This window comes from Leptonychotes weddellii, chromosome 13 (genome assembly GCF_054177405.1).
Source record: "Leptonychotes weddellii isolate Sample4059 chromosome 13, ASM5417740v2, whole genome shotgun sequence".
In the NCBI taxonomy this organism is placed as follows: Eukaryota; Metazoa; Chordata; class Mammalia; order Carnivora; family Phocidae; genus Leptonychotes; species Leptonychotes weddellii.
The window spans coordinates 69,948,178-69,966,566 of NC_138381.1; the positions used below are offsets into that span (position 1 = coordinate 69,948,178).

The window sequence follows — 18,389 nt, forward strand, 5'->3', positions numbered from 1 at the left end:
AGGCTGAATTTGACCTGCAGGCCATTGTTTGCCAACCCCGATCTAAGACAATAGTGGTGAGGAAGAGACCTTCAGCTACCATATGTTCTTTACTTTCCTTTTAGTAACAGAACTCTCATATGTATTAGCAAGGCACATTGCTGCCTAGCTAAAAGACTACATTTCCCAGCATCCCATGTAGCTAGGTGTGGCCATGTGACTAAGTTATTCTGGCCAATAAAATGTAGGTGAAGGTGTTAAATGGTAATTCTGGGAATGTAGAAGTGTGGTGGGAATTCAAGGAACCGTGTTGGATCACCGCTATGCCTCCAAAGGCCTAGGGAGGAATCTTCCCTTGCTTCTCTCCTGGCTTCTGGTGGTTTCCAGCATTCCTTGGTGTTCCTTGGTTTGTGCCAGCATAACTCCAGTCTCTGCCTCCATCTTTATATAGCCATTTCCCCTCTATGTCTGTACAAATTTCCATCTTATAAGAAAACCAGTCATTGGATTAAGTTCCCCGCCCCCAATTCCATATGACCTCATCTTAACTTGTTTACATTTGCAAAGACCCTTTCCTCCATTAAGGTCAAACTCATAGCTTTCAGATGGAGATGAACTTGTGAGAACTTGTGAAGACACTATTCAGCCCAGTACACATGTGATAGCTGGAGCTGTGGCAGCCATATTGTTGCCATGAGACAAATAACCCCGAGGACTAAAATCAACATACTGAGGATGGAGGAGCAGAAGCATAGGCATAGCCTGATTCTTAATGAAAATTTGCACTACAAACCCAACCCTGAGCTTGCCCTTTTCTGGATCAGAGGTTGACACACTTTTTTCTATACAGGGCCAGATGGTCATATTTTAAACTTCGGGGCCATACAATTTCTGCTGCAACTATTTAACTCTGCTGTTGTGGCACAAAAGCAGCCAGAAATAATGCATAAATGAATGAGCATGACTGTGTTTCAGTAAAATTATTACAGAAACAGGCAGTGGGCCGACTGTCCCACATACCATAGTTTGCCAACCCCTGCTCTGGACTTGCCATCAAGCAAATAATAAAAATCCTTGTGATTTAAGACCCTACTCGTTGGATTTTCTGTTATTCATACCAAACGCATACTAACTGATATACCTAGGGCAGGGTTTCTCACACTCGGCACTATTGACCTTTGGGGACAGATAATTATTTGTTGTCTGAGAATCGTAGAATGGTAAGCAGCATCCCTAGCCTCTACCCATTAGATGCTCGTAGAACCCTTCAGTTTTGATAACCAAAAAACGTCTCCAGACAGTGCCAAATGTCTCCTGGGGAGCAAAATTGTTCCTGGTTGAGAAGCACTCATCTAGAAATAGCTGGAAATGGAATCACCTGGTCACAGGGCGTGTGCACGTTCAGCGCTTCCAGGTTTGCCAAATTGTTCTCCAGCATTTACCCTCATTTACCCTCTCAACACTATAATTTCAAGTTTAGCAATTCACTTGTTTAAACTAAACTCAGTTGCCTTCAATAAAGTGATGATTGCCTGAGCAAAGGACAATATGTTTGAATTTTCACAGCAGGAGTGCGGCTTTAATCAACCCTATCTCTTGTGACTCCAGTAATCAAGGCATTAGGTTTTATTTAAGTGAGGTTTACCCTTTACACTTAAAGTATTGATGAGACTATAATTATGGGCTGGTTAATTTTTTTCTCCCCTGCTGTGGACATTCGTCTGCTGTTCCCTCTTTACTTACAACACAAAGATCCTTAAGGGAGAGGTATCAAATGAATAATTAGGAGATCCCTGGAGAAGGGGTTACCCCATCTTTTCAGGTATCAGAGGGTGAAAAAGGATAAATGTGAGAGATGAGAGCTGTCCTGCTCTGGGTCTATTGAATGGAGGGAACTTTCCTGGGAATAACTGTGATGTAATTGAATAGTGGACTCAACTGAAATCTGAATCCTCTTGTTTCCCCAGTGGGCTTGGGTCAGGGTCCCAGTTCTGCTTCTTAAGTGGATGCTTAATAATCCCAATAGAATAACAAGGACCATAACTAATACTTATTGAGTGCCAAACACTTTGCTAAACACTTGATAATTCTCTCTTTTAATTCTCACAGCAACTCAATGAGGTAGACACCATGATCATTATTTCTATTTTACAGATGGGAAAGTGGAGGCTCAGGTCAAAAATACGCCCAAAGGAACTAGCTATTGCATGGTAGGGCTAGGGTTCAAACTTGGATCTCTCTGGCTCAGAGTGTCAAACCACTCTGCTATTAACTCTGACTTCGATTCAAGAACTCTGTTGTTCACCAAACCAACTCCTGGCATCAAATCCAGCCCTGGCATTAATACATAGCTTCAGGAAACACAGCTGTTTGGAGGAGGCAACAGCTGTTCATTCATTTACCACTTCACCAAGCCACACAAATTAAAACACCATAAGGTAAGGCTCACTCAGTCTCAAACACCAGGATAGGTAATTATTGCTTTAATTAAAGAAAAAATATCCCTCCCCCTCCTGCTCAAAACATTTGAGTATTGATTTCTGTAGGAGGTAAGGGAATGATTTGGGGCAGGAAATTTTTGTATGTTCTTGATGATAATTCTATATTGTGTATGTTTGAAAGAGAGAAAGACAAATCAGGATGCTTACCATTCATTTGTTCATTCACTCATTTTTTAAGTTTCTCTTTCATCGAATATTTACTGAACACCTGTTATGTGCTAAGCCCAGTTGTTCAGCACTAGGACACCTTAGGAAACCTTCATGGATGAGAAAAATCTGTCTTATTTCTTTATGAGAGAGAGGCTTCACATTCTTGCATCTGGCAGGGAAAGTTTTCTCTGAATAAAAGTACCAGCTGGATTTCATGAACTATTTCTCAAATCATTCCCTAAAACCTGTCCTCCCTTAAAGGTTTCCAACAGGACATGGGAAGAGGAAGAAGGGAACGTGTCAACAGTCCCAGAACCCAGTGCTTCTCAAGAACCCAGAAAAAGGGGCGCCTGGTTAAGCGTCTGCCTTCGGCTCAGGTCATGATCTCAGGGTCCTGGGATCGAGCCCCATGTCAGGCTCCCTGCTCAGCGGGGAGCCTGCTTCTCCCTCTTCTCTCCGCTTATGCTCTCTCTCACTATCCCTCTCTCTCTCTCAAATAAATAAAGTCTAGTAAAAAAAAAAAATCCAGAAAAAGGTACAAAGCACATACCCGTCAGTCAAAGCGGCCACATCTGGTAAGTATCTGCTTCTAACTTCCCTTTTAGGACATTCTCTCCCCGTTCATTGCCTCTCTATTCATCTGCTGCCATAACAAAGTGCCACAACACTGGGTGGCTTAAACAACAGAAATTTATTTTCTCAAATAATAAAACTCTCAAGGAGTTGGCAGGGTTGGTTTCTCTTGAAGTGTCTCTTCTCCACTTGCAAAAAGCTGCCTCCTTGCACGCCTGGTGTCTCTCCCTCTTTTCATAAGCCCACCAGTCATATTGGATTAGGGCCCCACCCTTATGACCTAATGTAAGCTTAATTACCTCTTTATTTTATTTTTTTAATTATTTATTTGACAGAGAGAGAGATAGCCAGAGCAGGAACGCAAGCAGGGGGAGTGGGAGAGGGAGAAGCAGGCTTCCCGCGGAGCAGGGAGCCCAATACGGGGCTTGATCCCAGGACCCTGGGATCATGACCTGAGCCGAAGGCAGACGCTTAACGACTGAGCCACCCAGGCACCCCTTAATTACCTCTTTAAAGGCCTTGTCTCCTAATATAGTCATTATGAAGTCCTGGGGGTTACGGCTTCCACATAGGAATTTGGGGGAGACACAGTTTATGTGGTCTCTTATGTAGAGAGAGGTAACAGCCTCTCTCCCTCTTCCCAAGTGCCCAGGGGTGACATATGCTAATGAGCACAAACCCTGGGGCCAAACAGCTATGTGACCTTGGATAAGTTCTTTAAATACTCTGCCTCCATTGTTCATCCATAATATCGGACTAATAATAGCGGGACGCCTGGGTGGCTCAGTCAGTTAAGCGTCTGCCTTCGGCTCAGGTCATGATCCCAGGGTCCTGGGATCGAGTCCCGCGTCGGGCTGTGCTATTAAATAGGGTTGTTAGGAGGGTTAACTGAGATAATATGTCTAAGGACTTAGAACAGTGCCCGGGATACAAAGTAAGCACTATATAAGTGTTTATTAAGTTGAACATTAAACGTAAAAACTCATTTAACTGGAGTGTGAGGAGGGTGTTATGTTACTGTCCCAAAGAATTTGCTTTTTCTGGGCAACACTAATGTCAGTGACGGAACGGCCGATTCGCAATAGTGGAATCATATATAATTGAGGGTGCAGGCCCTCCAACATTCTCCAAAGCAGACTGTTTAGTGACTACATGATCTACTTTAAAATATTAATAGTAGCCAACATTTATTAAATGCTAACGATGGGCTGGACACTGTGCTGAGGGCTTTCCCAGTATGATCTTATTTAATTCTCGTAAGGTACGTACTATTTCCACTTTACAGATGAGGAAGTGGAGGTTCCAAAAAGTCTCATCTCAAGGCCAAGTTCCCCAGTTAGTGAATGGTGGGGATAGGGCCAAATAACTCCAGTTAAGAGCAGATTAGGGACTGTCAGATGCAGAGTATGGGCGGGGGGGAGGTCTTCTCTTTTCTCCAACTTCCCATCACCCTTCTCTTTTCCCTCTGCTGAGTGACACATCCCCATGGCCAACGCTGCACTCCCTTTGCTACAGAAAACATCCAAGCGGCTGGGACCCAACCCAGCGCCACCTTGTGAGCCTAGCATTTCGAGGGGCAGGCTTCCAAACAGGGTAATAATCGTCCCATTAAAATTAATGTCCATGAAGTGAGCTGTTAAAAGCGTGCAGATTAAAAAAGGGGGGGAGGGAATTGTTCAATCTAAATCCAAAGGGCTTTTCAAATAGACACTGTATCTTCATTCTTGGAACGCTATACTGGGCAATGGATCAGGTCCCCTCTGCAAAGACTAGGGGGGATTAAGGAGGTGAGTCCCAGGAGAATGAGGAAGTGGTTCTGGCCAGAAGCAAAGGGAACCAAGATTTATCCAGGGCCCGCTGCATGCCAGGTGTTTGGCATACATTTCTCTCATTTAATCTCTGCCCCAATCCTGGGAGGGAGGTATTATTATTCCCAGATTACAGGGGGCAGTATAAAACCGTGGTTAAGCGTTTATAGTCTGCAGCATGCTGCCTTAATTTAGATCCAGTTTCCCTCTTCACTAACTCTGTGAACTTGGGCAAGAGGCCTTACCTCCCCGTGCCTCAGTTTCTTCATCTGTAAAACAGGATAGTAATAGCACCGCCCCCCCCCAAGTGTTGGGGGATTTACTTAAGGCAGCCAGGCAGCGACCAGAGCCCAGTAACCTGCATAGCGGGCACTCAGAAGGCAAGTGATGACCCTTCCAAAGGATAGGAAAACAGTCTGGGTAAGGGCAGGGCCCGCCAAGATCACACTGCAGAGCTGGGATCTGACACCTGACTGTGCCAGGGGAGGCCAAGGGGAAATCTCTCCTCATGACGAATGCAAACCCAAATGATGTTCATAGTCTTGAGAATGTTTTCCAAGAGACCAAAGGACTCGGGCCTTGGCAGCCCTCTGCCCGGCGGAAGGAGACAATCAAAGTTTCCTCATCAGGTCCCAGACAGCTGGCTTGGAGTCACCTCTGGCTCCTCCAGTTTTCTGAATCCCAAAGTTATCTGAATCCCATTAAATTTAAGATCAGAGAAGGGTTCATTATCTCCCCCCAAATCCTGAGTGTCCCTCACCCATCTGTATTTTCCTAAGCAGGGACAACTGCAGCCTTTGGAGTCTGAAGTCCCCCGAGCCCCTCCCCCTCGTTGGTCCCTCAGGGTCTCCACTGCGCATTAAATCGGGATCGCCGCTAGAAACTGTAACCCGGCAGGAAAACAATATTCACAAGGAAGCAGACAAAAATAAGTTACCTTCCAGAAAGCCCCTTGCGAGGGTTTTTCGGGTGCGCGCCTCTGCGCCTCTCCGGGGCTAGGGGCCTCTAACCCCCCCGCCCCGCCTCCATCAAGCGTTCTAGAGGCTTTGGGGGCGCTTTAGGGTTTGGCGGGGAAGCCCGGAGAGGGGTGGGGGCGTGTGTCGGGTGTATTCAGGTCCGAAGCCTATAGGTGCCGAGTCAGACCTGAAAGTGGGCAAGTTGGGTTGAATCTGGCTCTCTCAGGAGATTTTCAATCAACCCACCTCCCCCAAACAAAACAATAGCCTCGGAATATTTTTTGAATAACGCAGCCGAATTCGCTATCAGCTTCATCCAAAACGGCAAACAAGCCTGCTTCCCTCGCCAAATCGGAAGCGGAGCTGAATTCAGGAAAAAGAGAAGGAGAAGGCCTTCCCTCGCGCCCTCCGCCTCCGCGGGGGTCCCATGCGACCCCCCCAAGACCGGGACCTCGGCGGCTGGGGCCTGGTCGCGTCCCAGCGCGCCGCGCTCCTCCTCTCCCAAACGCGCGCCCTCTCGCTGCCGGCGGCGCTAGGGTTAAAAGTTACCTCTCGGTTTCTTCTGCCTGCAGCCCCCCCCCCCGGGGGCCGGATGATGTAACCCCCCTCCCCGCGCCCTCCCCGCCCCCCTCCACCATGTGACACTTTAATTAATAATAGCGCCGTCAGCACAACAAACGCACAACACAAGGAGAAACTTGGTGTCCAGGGGAGGCCCCCGGCGGCTGGAGCGCGGCGGAGGCAGGCGCAGAGGCCGGAGGGAGCGGAGGCGAGGGGCGGCCCGAGCGCGGGGAGGGAGCGAGGCGAGCGGTCATGTGCCCGTGCCCCCTGCACCGCGGCCGCGGCCCCCCGGCCGTGTGCGCCTGCAGCGCGGGCCGCCTGGGTCTGCGCTCGTCCGCCGCGCAGCTCACGGCCGCTCGGCTCAAGGCGCTCGGCGACGAGCTGCACCAGCGCACCATGTGGCGGCGCCGCGCGCGGAGCCGGAGGGCGCCGGCGCCCGGCGCGCTCCCCACCTACTGGCCCTGGCTGTGCGCGGCCGCGCAGGTGGCGGCGCTGGCGGCCTGGCTGCTCGGCAGGCGGAACTTGTAGGAACGCGGGGCTTCTTGGTGGGGCCGGAGCCGAGACCCAGCCGGAGAGAGCAACAGGTACGCGCGCGAGCGCCAGGGCGCGGTGGCTGGGGACTGGTCACGCCGGGCAGGCTGGGAGCGCCCGAGCGACCGACAAGTTTGCTTTCTTCCCTTCCCATCTCTTTCTTTCCCTGCTCCCTTCTCTCGCCAGGATCGCCAGCCTCCTCCCCTCCAGTTGCCATCTCTCCTTCCAAGTGTCAGGTCCGCTGTGCCTGTCCTCTTCTTGGGGCATCTTACCACTCTCTCCAGTGGGATGGCTTTGGGCGGGGGGGGGGGTCCGGGGGGTACTTTAGTCTCCTCAATCCCCACCAGCGCCTCAAGTAAACACAGTTTACAAGCAGTGCAAGTAAAAAGTGTGTTTGCAATGAGGACGTAGTTTCACGGCCACGCCGAAGAATTATAATCTATCTCGGGTTCAAGGCAAGTCCGCCGTCCTCTTCCAAGCCGTCTGCCGTCCTAAGTCGCCAGTTTCCGAACCCTCTTCTCCCTAAGCGGCACTTCCCTCGTTTCTGTTCCCCGTTCTCCCGGAGCGCCTCCAGGTTTCCGGTGGAGCTGTCTTTCCCCCTACGGCCCCGCGCACTTTGCAGTTTTCCTCCGCTTTGCGAACTTCTTCGCTCTTTCGGCAACGAGGTGTCCCGTTTAAGGAGCTTGGCCTCCTCTTCACCAGAAAGTTGGAGCTGAGATGGAGAAGGAGGTGCCCCCAAAGTAGGCTGGGATCGGAGGCTGTTAGGGAAACCCCAAAGGGAAGTCTTCATAAAAGAGCATTTATTGAGCTCCTTCTGGGCGCTAGGCCGTAAATGTTTAGGGAGGGAATGTTTGAAAGCTTGCGGTATGCCAGGCCCTGCGTGCTGGTGGGCGTGGGGAGTGAGTATTGAGCGCCCACTGCGTTTGGTACCAGTGGGAGAAAGGTACTGAGCATCTTCTGTGCACTAGGCCCTTGGGGTTGAGGAATTATTGAGCACCAGCTGTGCGCCTAGGGGAGCAAACGTGTTAAGGGATTGTCTTCTCAGATCTGGAACAGAGCAGAGCTGCAGAGAATGGGGAAGGAGAGAAAATCAGCCTGAGCCCACCACAGGTGGATCTAGGGCTGGAAGGTGAAGGTCGAAGGTGAGAAAGCCAGCGGCCCCGGGATGCCACGACCCGCAGATGCCGAGCGCTCGGCCCCGGCGGAACCCTGCCGTGCGCCGACACCCTGAGAAGCTGGCGCGGCGCCCGCGGGGAGAGGCGGCAGCCGGAGCGTGGGGGGTGGCAGCGCCGGGGGAGCTGCGGGGGTGCGCAGGGTGTGAGCCGGGAGCGCGGGCGACAGATGTCGCGTGGGCCGGCGCAGCCCGGGCGCTGGCGAAGAGAGGTGCGTGCTTCGGGGCGCTCTCTGCCCGGCTCCCGGAGGTCCCATCCGCTACTCCCCCTCGGTGGAGAGGGGCTGTCCTCGGCCGGAAGGGGCCGGGCTGGGGCTGCCGAATCCCAGGGGCAGGAACAACATTTTGGACTGGGCGGAGGGAGGGGTGGGCAGAAAAAGGGAGTCGAGCGAGAGACGCGAAGCCCAAAGCCTGGAATTTAGGGAAAGGGGGAAAGAAAGTGGAAGGAGAGGGAAAGAAAAAGCGGGCGGCGAGACCAGGAAAGGAAGATGGGGGAGCTGGAGAAGAGAAACTGCTTGGAGAACAAGTTGCAAAAGACATTGGGAATGTGAATTAGAAGCAGGAGGCACGCTAGAGTAGGAGGGCCAGGACACGGCTTTCTGCGGTCTTGGGGTCCAGGCGAGGCTGGGAGAGCGCTCTCTTCCCAGGACCGGGCGGTGCGGGATGCTGGGCGCCCGCCCCGGGGTGGGGGCGCACAGACCGGGCGCTCGTCAGGGCTGGGGGGTGCTCCGGGGCGGCGGGGAGGAGGCTGCCGCCCGGGAGGCGGCGGGAGACCTCGGCTAGGGCTCGCGAGGAGGACCGAGGGCGCCCCTCCGCGCGCGGGCGGGGGGAGGAGCGGGGAGATGGGGATCCCACGCGGCAGGGGAGGGGTCCCGCAGCAGTTTCGCTGGTGTGGCTTCGGCGTAGGGTTTATGACCCCCTCCTCACTTCGCTTCTGCCCCAGAGCTCCCGGCTGCTTCTCAACTCCAGTCCACCCCTGGGTTCTGCTTCCTCCTGGCGAGTCCCGCCTGGCGTCCCCTGCAGCCACACCCTCCAGAGTTCTCCCTCCTCGGGTGCCCTAACCCCGGAATGCCCGGCTCGGCTTTCCTGCAGCACCGTGCCTCACTCCCACGGGGACACCGGTGGAATTGTGTACCACCCGATTCCTGCGCTCCCATCCGGGGGTTCGCCGGCCTTGGGCTCCCAGCCTCCGTGCTATCCCAGAAACTATCCCAGTGCCGGCCCCTCTGGCCTTGCGTGTGCGTTTGACTTAATTGGGGGAAACCCATCTTTTCCCCCGCCTCTCCGGTAAGTTAGGGAGAAGTGAAAGAAAATCCACTGGAGAAAGACAGTTTGTTGAGTTCCGTGTGTGGTCCTCTCCACTTTTGCTACCCTAGAGGAGAAGTGGGAATGCTCGTAGGATACCTTAAGTATTTCGGGGAGGCCTGAGTCAGCCCTATAGGGCAGGCAATTGTCTTAGGCGTCAAGGGTGAACTTCTTTTCAGCCTCCCCTGTGAGCCAGCAATGCTTCTCTCAGAAGTCATCATTAAATAAACACACACACACACACACACGCGAGACTCAGTTTTCCCCATATTTAAAATGGGGACAATAATAGTACTTCAAGACAAAGGTGTTGTCAAGAGGGTGAAATGAATTCACATCCAGAGAGTTCTAGAACAGTGCCAGATGCATAAGAAGTAGATATAAATGTGAGCTATTATGGTTATGATTGTGCATTTTATAGCTTCCTTTCCCAAAGCAGACAACATTCTGCCATTGTTAGGGGGCAGTTCCCCACCATCCCTACATGCCCTCTTGGGGAATCAGGGCAAGCCTGACCAGGGTAGTACAGTGGTAAAGAGCATGGGTTTAGGAATCAGATGGGACTGGATTTAAGTTCCAACCCAGTAACTTGCGGGCAGTGTGACCGTGGGTAAGAATCATAACCTTTCTGAGCCTAAACTGGAGCTGTACCTCTTCTAGGATTGTCGGAAGGCTGATAAGAGAGCATCCATTTAAAGTGCCCAGTGCAGTGCCTGGCACTTAGCTCACTCATCAGAGGCTGTTACTTAATGGGTAATGCCATTCTTATTATTTCAAAGGGGAAACTGAGGCAGAGAGGGTTCACTTGAGTCCCAGAGGACTGGTGGCAACATCAGAAATGGGAATGGAGTTTCTGTCTTTGAGCACACAGCCCCCCCCATGATTTGGGGGTGCAGGGGAGGAGAAGACACGGGACAGCAAGCAGAGGGGGCGATGAGCTGTGAATTCCTGCACTAGAGAGATTCCCTTTCTGCAAGAGCCTCAGGGGAGGCTCCTTGGAGGCTGAGGAGGCCAAGAGGAAGATGGGTGTGGTTTAAGCAATCGCTGGGCAGCAAAAATGCAGGAGGGGGAGAGAGGGAACCAGAGAGAGGGAGAGAGGGAACCGAAGATGCTTTCTGGTGAGCACTGGCTGGCAGGGGTTGGGAGGGAGGGAGAACTGTGCCTTGGGAGGGGGCAGGGAGGGAGAGAGAACACAGCCAGGGAATCTGGCTGGGAAAAGGGGCCACTGGTGGGCAGAATCTTGCCTTGGGGCTAAGAAGAAGGGGAGGAAGAGGACTCTGCAGGCCCAGGAAGCGACCTGGTCAGCAACAAGGAAGACAACTGGCCAGCAGCAACCTGCTTTAATGAATTAATGATGGCCTAGACTGCCAGCCAGACATGCTAACTGGTTCTTGGCAGGTACTTTGGGGACTCAGTGGTTAAACCTGGAGGCGCATCCCTCCAGCCTCCCACCCAGCCTACTGCACCCCTGCCAGGATTACTTCTAGAGCCTGAAAGCCTCAACCCGGGGAGGGAGCAATCCAAAAGGAAGGAGACAGCTGCTGGGGAGGTACCCCCCGGGAAGGGGCCAGATGTGCAGGACTTTGGCAGCCTGCCCACCACATGGTCCCTAGCTGGAGTCATCCGCTTGCCTAGTGAGAGGCCAGGGCACAAGTGACTGAGCTGTCAATGTAAAAACAGCTGCACCCCGGGATAATTAAATACACCCCCAGATGTGGGCTGGGTGGATTTGGCAACCTCTGGCTTTTGACAGGCGGCTTTTCAGACCTATACTGGGGGGACGGGAAGGGGGAAGTGGGGGCTTCCGTTTCCCCTCTGGTCATCACCAGTGTTATGTGTGATAGGATTTCATGGGGACAGTGGGATGCCCCGCCGCATGTGACTTGCTTGTCACACAGCAGGTGTGCAGTAACTACGTAATGAATAAATGCATCAGTCAGCAACTATACAAGACAGGTATTCCCAAATTCAGCTTCTTTCACTTATTCAGCTATTCATTACTGAGTACCCACTGGATGAAGGGCACTGTGGTCACAGGAAGGACCATGACATAGAAGGCCCTGCCCTCGTGGACATTTTAGTGGGAAAAGACTGATGATAAGTTAATACAGATCATTCTGGTTACTATTGCTCTGTGACTAGTTACTCCAAAGCTTGTCTGATTATGCTTACACGTTCTGTGGGTTAGGGATTCGGATATGGCATAGCAGGGGCGACCTGTCTCTGCTCCAGGCTGGGTGGGGGCCAGAATCACGGCGGGCATGGGGAGGAGGTAGTGGGGGATCTTCATTTCACCTCCTCTGTGGCCTAGGCTTTTTCCCAGCATGGCAGCCTCATGGTGGTCAGACTCTGACCTGGTGACTCAGAGCCCCAAAAGCAATTTTGCTCTTCTGACCTGGCTTCAAAAGTCAGTTAGGTTAGAAGTAAGTCACAAGCCGGTGCATATTCGAGGGGAGTGGAATTAGACATCGCCCCCTGGGGCAGTGGCAAGGTTCTAGAACAGCACGTGGGACGGGAGATAACGTGGCCATTTTGGGATCACACAATCTAACACAGAGATAATTTCAGAAAGTGCCAAGGACTCAGAAGGTATTACAGGAAGGTAATGTAATAGAGAGCCCAGGGGACTCCTCACCTGTAGTGGTTAGGGATGCCCACTTTCAGGAGGAGCCAGGGGGCCGGTGACTTGAATGACGAGAAGGAGCAGGCCACATGAAGAAGGCCTGCAAGGAAGGTGTTCTGGGCGAGATGATAGCAAGTCCAGTAGGCTGGGAGGTGAGACTTTGCTCGGTGTGTCTGAGGAAGAAAGAAACCTGAGGAGTGTGGCTAAAGCCACATGAACTTGGGAAGGAAGAAGTCTGAGAGGTAGGGAGTGGCTAGATGAGGCCTTGGCAGGGAGGCTGAGTTTCGTTCCAAGTTCAATAGGAAGAAGGGGGTGAGAAAACCAAGCTCAGAGAGGCTTTCATCAGTAATGAGATTCACAAGTGCAGATAGTGCATGAGCAGGTGCTTTGCAAGGGGGAGGGGGAGAATTAGATGTGACACAGTAAAGAGGACTCTGTTCCATTGCCGTGCACTTGCATGATGCATTGAGCACCAGCTACAAGCCAGGTGCTGGGATGCAGGAATATAGGGATGAACAAGTCCCAGCTCCTGGCTCAGAGGCTCCTAGACTTCAGGAGCCAGAGAGCCTGGCTCTTACTCTCACCCCAGCCTCTCAGTGGAAATGAACGAGTTCACCTCCTGCCAGGGTCTGCCAGATCCGGATTCCTGTACCAGTTCACAGATGCCCAGCCCTCAGTACCCTCCGAATGTTGTGGATACTGGCTGGATTTCCATCACGTAAGAAATGTCACCATTCAACTCAGCCTGATCTCCCTGTCTCTTAGCCTGCCCTGCTATTGGGTGGGGGATCTCTGTTTTAACCCATGTCAGTGAGATGCATCCTTTTATTCCTGCTGGATGCCCAGGAAAGGAGAAATCTCCTTTACCCTCCCGTGGAGAGAAAATTGGCTGCTCCCACAAAGTGTTGCCATCATTGGACCTTTGCTCCGAATACCACAGACTCGGGCAAGATGGAATTAAATTGCTTTGGGAAACTTTATGTAACACCCCCTTTTTAAAATAGCTTTTTCTTGGTTGCAAAAAATATTACAAGTTCCTTATTAAACATTTGGAAAATGCTGAATAAAAGACAATTTTTGTCGGTTGTTTTTATCTTACTACTCACTGTTAACATTTTGATAGGCTTCCTTCCATTTTCAAAAATGCACTGATGGGGATTTTAGCAAATGGAATCACTAGCTCTAGATATTTATTCTCTGTAACCTGACTTCTCCAATTTTGGAAAGACATTTCTCCACGCCTTGTAATATTTCCTGCGACACACTTATTCTATCGTAGAGCATATCTACGACACATTTGCTATTTCATTATTTGACTGTTCCACCATTTACCTTCCCAATCCACTATTGTTGGACATTTAGATTGTTTCCATCATGATGATGAGCATCCTTGTGTCTAACTCTTTGGGCACATCATGGATAATTTTCTGGGTTTTTTAAAAGATTTTATTTATTTATTGGGGAAGGCACGGGTGGTGGGGGCAGACGGAGAAGCAGGCTTCCCGCTGAGCAGGGAGCCAGATACGGGGCTCAATCCCAGTACCCTGGGATCATGACCTGAGCTGAAGGCAGACGCTTAACTGACTGAGCCACCCAGGCGCCCCCATGGATGATTTTCTGAAAAATGCCTCCAAGTGGAACTTTGCTATCAAAGCATATGTAAACATTCTTTCATTGTAACAGTTGTCTAAAGGGTATAAAATCTTGTAAAGATTCAGAAGGGCTTTCTAGACAACATTGCCATTCATTCCCATGTCTCAGTCATGTCCCTGGCTTCTTGAGTTGGCTGTTATCATCCTCAGCTAAATCTGTGGCCTTTTCTGTGGAATGTTCTTCGTGGAACACACCTCTAGCTATTGCTGGAGTGCCTGAGAATGCAGAGGACTCCTTGCATGCCCATCCCAATGTCGAGGAAGAGCTCCAGGTCAGAGCAATGTTACTAAGGGTTTGGAGAAGCTTCCCTGCCTGCCTGGCTCTGCCTATCACCATGGCACAGTCAGGTACCATGTACATCTGATATTCTTTGATCTAGCACATGGTACATAATAAATCCTTAAGGACGCTAACATACCGATGATGGGGAAACTTAGCTTTTGGTGGGGGGAGGTCTTCAGAGAGTGGGAATGTGTCACGGGCAATGGGATGGATTTAAGAAGAGGTACCACTTTCAAAGACAGCCCAGATTTAAAATGTTTTAGGTGGCACACCATGGGGCCTAAGTCTTGATTCTGAAAATTTAACCATTGGTAATTGTTTATTGTAGTCACCCAGATTCATGCGGAGGCAGGATAGCTTGGTGGAAAGTGACATGAACTCTGGAGTCAAGCTGCTTTTTGGGTCAGGTCCAGATCTGCCATCTACCAATTGTCCCTTTACATTCTGGGCAGTATGGGGCACTTAACTGATATTCAGAAAATGGTAGAAAATGATAATTGGGAGTGCGGGATATGTGATATTCTTATTTGGGATAAAATTCAGTCTGTGGACCTGTAATCGTAATATGGTGGGAACTCCTAGGGGACTTTTTAGAGCCTTTTGTTTAAAGCAGTTCTGAGTTTTGTGTCCCCCACTCTGTGGCTCACCAGCAGCCTGCTTAAGCCACTGTACCAGGGCTGGAAGAATCTCCAGGACAGGACTTCCCAACCTGGGCAACACTGGCCTCCAGGTCTCGTGAGGGTGCCAATCATGTCTATTTTGCCTATCACTATATCCCAGCCCAGGCATGGTGACTAGTGCAGAGCGGGCATCCAGTAACTACTGAATGAATGAATGAATGAATGAATAGATAAATGAATGAATTTGGGGGAGGCCTCAAGGAATTTGGGAACCCCAAAAATTACACATAAAATTGGTTGATTTCATACTCCTGAGTTTCTCCCTACTTGAGAGAGAAACCAAGGCTTTGATCCAATCCTCAAATGATCTATGACCCAAAACGTCAGCATTCTAAAAATATAGCCAGAGCTCGACAGGACTTTAGAGACCACCTAACCCAACTCCCTTACTTTCCAGACAGGGAAACTGAGGTGCAGAGATAGCTGCTGAGGGTTTAGATGAGGTGACCTTCAATGCCATCTGACTCTGTCTAAGGGTGCCTTGGTGTCTGGGCAAGGGTTTCAACCTGGTGGTCTCCCGGCTGAACCTGGCCTGCAGTTGGGTTTTGTTTGACTCCCATGGCTTTCCCTACAGCACTGAAAAATCAGGCACTTTCTTGTAGAAGCTTGTATTTCCAGTTTTTCTTGAACACATGGAAAGATCTGACAAGATGGAGTCTGTATTCCTGTGTGGTAGCAAAGGCTTGGATGAGGATCAGAAGGCCCTTTAGATGGGACACAGACTCTCTGCTTACCGTGACCTCTTCTGAGCACACTTCACTGGGTCCATGCATACATTTAAATTTGCAACACCTGCTTTTGGGGACCACTTTGTCAGACATCCCTTGATGCATACACACACCCACACACATACCCTATTTTAAATAAGTGAGATCATCTGTTCATGTTGTTCTATAATCTGCTTTTTCTCCACTAAAAATAGATTGCTGATCTCTTCCCATGTCAACAAAGAAAGGTTTCATCATCCTTTTTAATGGCTGCATGGTGTTCCATTGTTGGATGAACTGTGATTCACTTATTTGGTCACCTCTCCAGGGACATTTATGCTGTTTCTAATTTGCTGATAGTATGAATGAGGTGTATTCTGGTTTGGACAACTTTGCAAAGAAAAAAAGTTCCTAGCAGTGAAATTATTGGGTCAAAGAATGCGCATGTTATAACATGGGGTACACCCGCCGAGACTACTTTAGAAAGGGTCTGCCCATTTGATTTGGTGTCAGTTCTCTGCTGCCTTGCTGTCTCCCAACCCTCAGCGCTACCCTTCCGGAAGTCCAGTTAGTGTGCTTGCAAGGTCCACCTGCTATAATTTCATAGTGGCCAGAAGCTCTTAGTTCTCTGTTCTCTCCTCACAGACTTTCCATAATCAATAACCACTCACTGAGGCACTGATAACTATTCACTAATAGCTGGGTACTGGGCACAGGGGGTCACCATCCCTTCTAGTAGCTGCCAAATGGCCTCTTCCTCTCTCACATGCCTCAGATCCAGCCTTCTGCTTTTTCTTTTCTTTTTAAAGATTTATTTATTGGGGCTTCTGGGTGGCTCAGTCAGTTAAGTGTCTGCCTTCAACTCAGGTCATGATCTCAGGGTCCTGGGATCTAGCCCCATATTGGGCTCCCTGCTCAGCGGGGAGTCTGCTTCTCCCTCTCCCTCTGTCCCTCCCCCGTGCTCATGCTCTTGCTCACTATCTCTCTCTCAGATGAATAAATTTAAAAAAATCTTTAAGAAGATTTATTTGAGAGAGAGCAAGAGCATGGGCGACACGGGGCTCAATCCCATGACCCTGAGCTCATGACCTGAGCTAAAACCAACAGTCAGATGCCCAACGAACTGACCCACTCAGGTGCCCCAGCCTTCTGCTTTTTTGATCCCCTTGCCTACCTTCTTCTTAGCACCCACCTTCCTAGGTGGGCAGCATGAACTATAAGGATGGAGACTGAAGACACAGACCAGAGCAGTGTTCACTCTAGGAGGATTCTGCATGGAGACCTTCGTCCCCATAGTTCTTAGGTGCTAGGACTGACTGCTGGTCCCATCTGAACTCCACAGTCAAAATCAGCACCCTAAAACCAAAGATGGAGAGTGGGGAAGTTGCCACCATTATTTACTTGCTCACATATCCACTGTCACCCAGCAGGCTGAAATGAGCACCTACCTATGCAGGGCATTGTGATGGGCTCTGGGGACATAAGGATGAGGGCGAGAGACACAGTGTCTGTAAATGGGAGGCTTAGATCTGGAGTGAAGGGGGCTTTCCTTTTATTTCTATATCCTTCTCTGCTGTTTGAATTTGTAACTTAACACTTGCGCAAATAGCAAGAGCAAAAAAGGTATTTTTAAAAATTAAATATTGAGACCTCTTAGGGGACCCAAGAGTCCTCATCTCAGATACAGGAAGAAGCGAGTGAACCTCTGGCTCGATCTACTGCTGCAGTGGGGCTTGCCATTCACAGCTTCCTACCTTTGTGCCCACAACAGGGTGATAACACGGTGGCCCAGGGAGGCAGGACCCTGAGGTTCCATGTTCTCCCCTCTGCCCGCCTGCCCCCGCCACACTGTGGGTGCAAAGTGGAAATAGGGACATTTTTCTTAAAAGGCAAAGTTTCACGAATCTCTTCAGCTGTGAGCTTTGGTTGTGAGTCAGCATTTGAGAGAGTTTTTTAATGAGCCAAGTTTGAGGAAAAACATCCCAGGGGCAGGACAGTGGCTCAGAGCGGGTGGTGGATTTTGTTTTTTAAAAATACAGCTGGCCCTTGAACAACATGGGTTTGAGCTGCATGGGTCCACCGATATGCAGATTTAAAAAGAAATAAATACGGTACAGTACTGTCAATGTATTTTCTCTTCCGTGCGATTTTCTTAATTACATTATCTTTTCTCTAGCTTACTTTATTGTAAGAATACAGTACGTAATATATACAACATACACAATATGTGTTAATTTGACTGTTTATGTTATGAGCAAGGCTTCCCGTCAACAGTAGGCTATTCATAGTTAAGTTTTGGGAGAGTCAAAATTTATACGGGGGGATTTTTGGTTGCATGGGGCATCAGCACTTCTAACCTCTACGTTGTGCAAGAGTTAACTGTAGTTGTATTTATTTATTTGTTTGTTTATTTTAATTTTTTTGAGAGAGACAGCACGAGCAAGCAGGGGGTGAGCAGAGGGAGAGGGAGAATCTCAAGCAGGCTCCACACTCAGCATGGAGCCCAACATGGGGCTCCATCTCACGACTCTGAGATCACGACCTGAGCTGAAATCAAGAGTCAGAGGCTTAACCGAACGAGCCACCCAGATGCCCCTGCGCTCTTAACCATTACACTATTTTGCATATCTGTACACCTCTTTATATGGATATATAGATAAAGATATATAGATATCTGTATGTTTGTATAGACACACACACACATACATATATACATATTCATTAAAGGAAAAAAGATCTGGGATCATGCTATTTGGCCATTTGCTCTTTTCAATTAAGAATCATAGCACACTAGCCACTCTGGAAAACAGTATGGAGGTTCCTCAAAAAGTTGAAAATAGAGCTACCATATGATCCAGCAATTGCACTACTGGGTATTTACCCCAAAGATACAAAAGTAGGGATCCGAA

The 18,389-nt window shown here is 49.8% G+C and overlaps 1 protein-coding gene across 1 annotated transcript in view; it reads left to right on the plus strand.

Moving 5' to 3' along the window:
* Positions 1-6,666: 6,666 nt before the first annotated feature.
* HRK (harakiri, BCL2 interacting protein) overlaps positions 6,667-18,389 on the plus strand; it is a 16,811-nt gene continuing 5,088 nt past the window's right edge. The window contains exon 1 of the mRNA XM_081802117.1: positions 6,667-7,112. Coding sequence (XP_081658243.1) covers positions 6,781-7,056 — 276 coding nt within the window. The 5' untranslated portion in view covers positions 6,667-6,780 and the 3' untranslated portion in view covers positions 7,057-7,112. The remainder of the gene's footprint in view (positions 7,113-18,389) is intronic.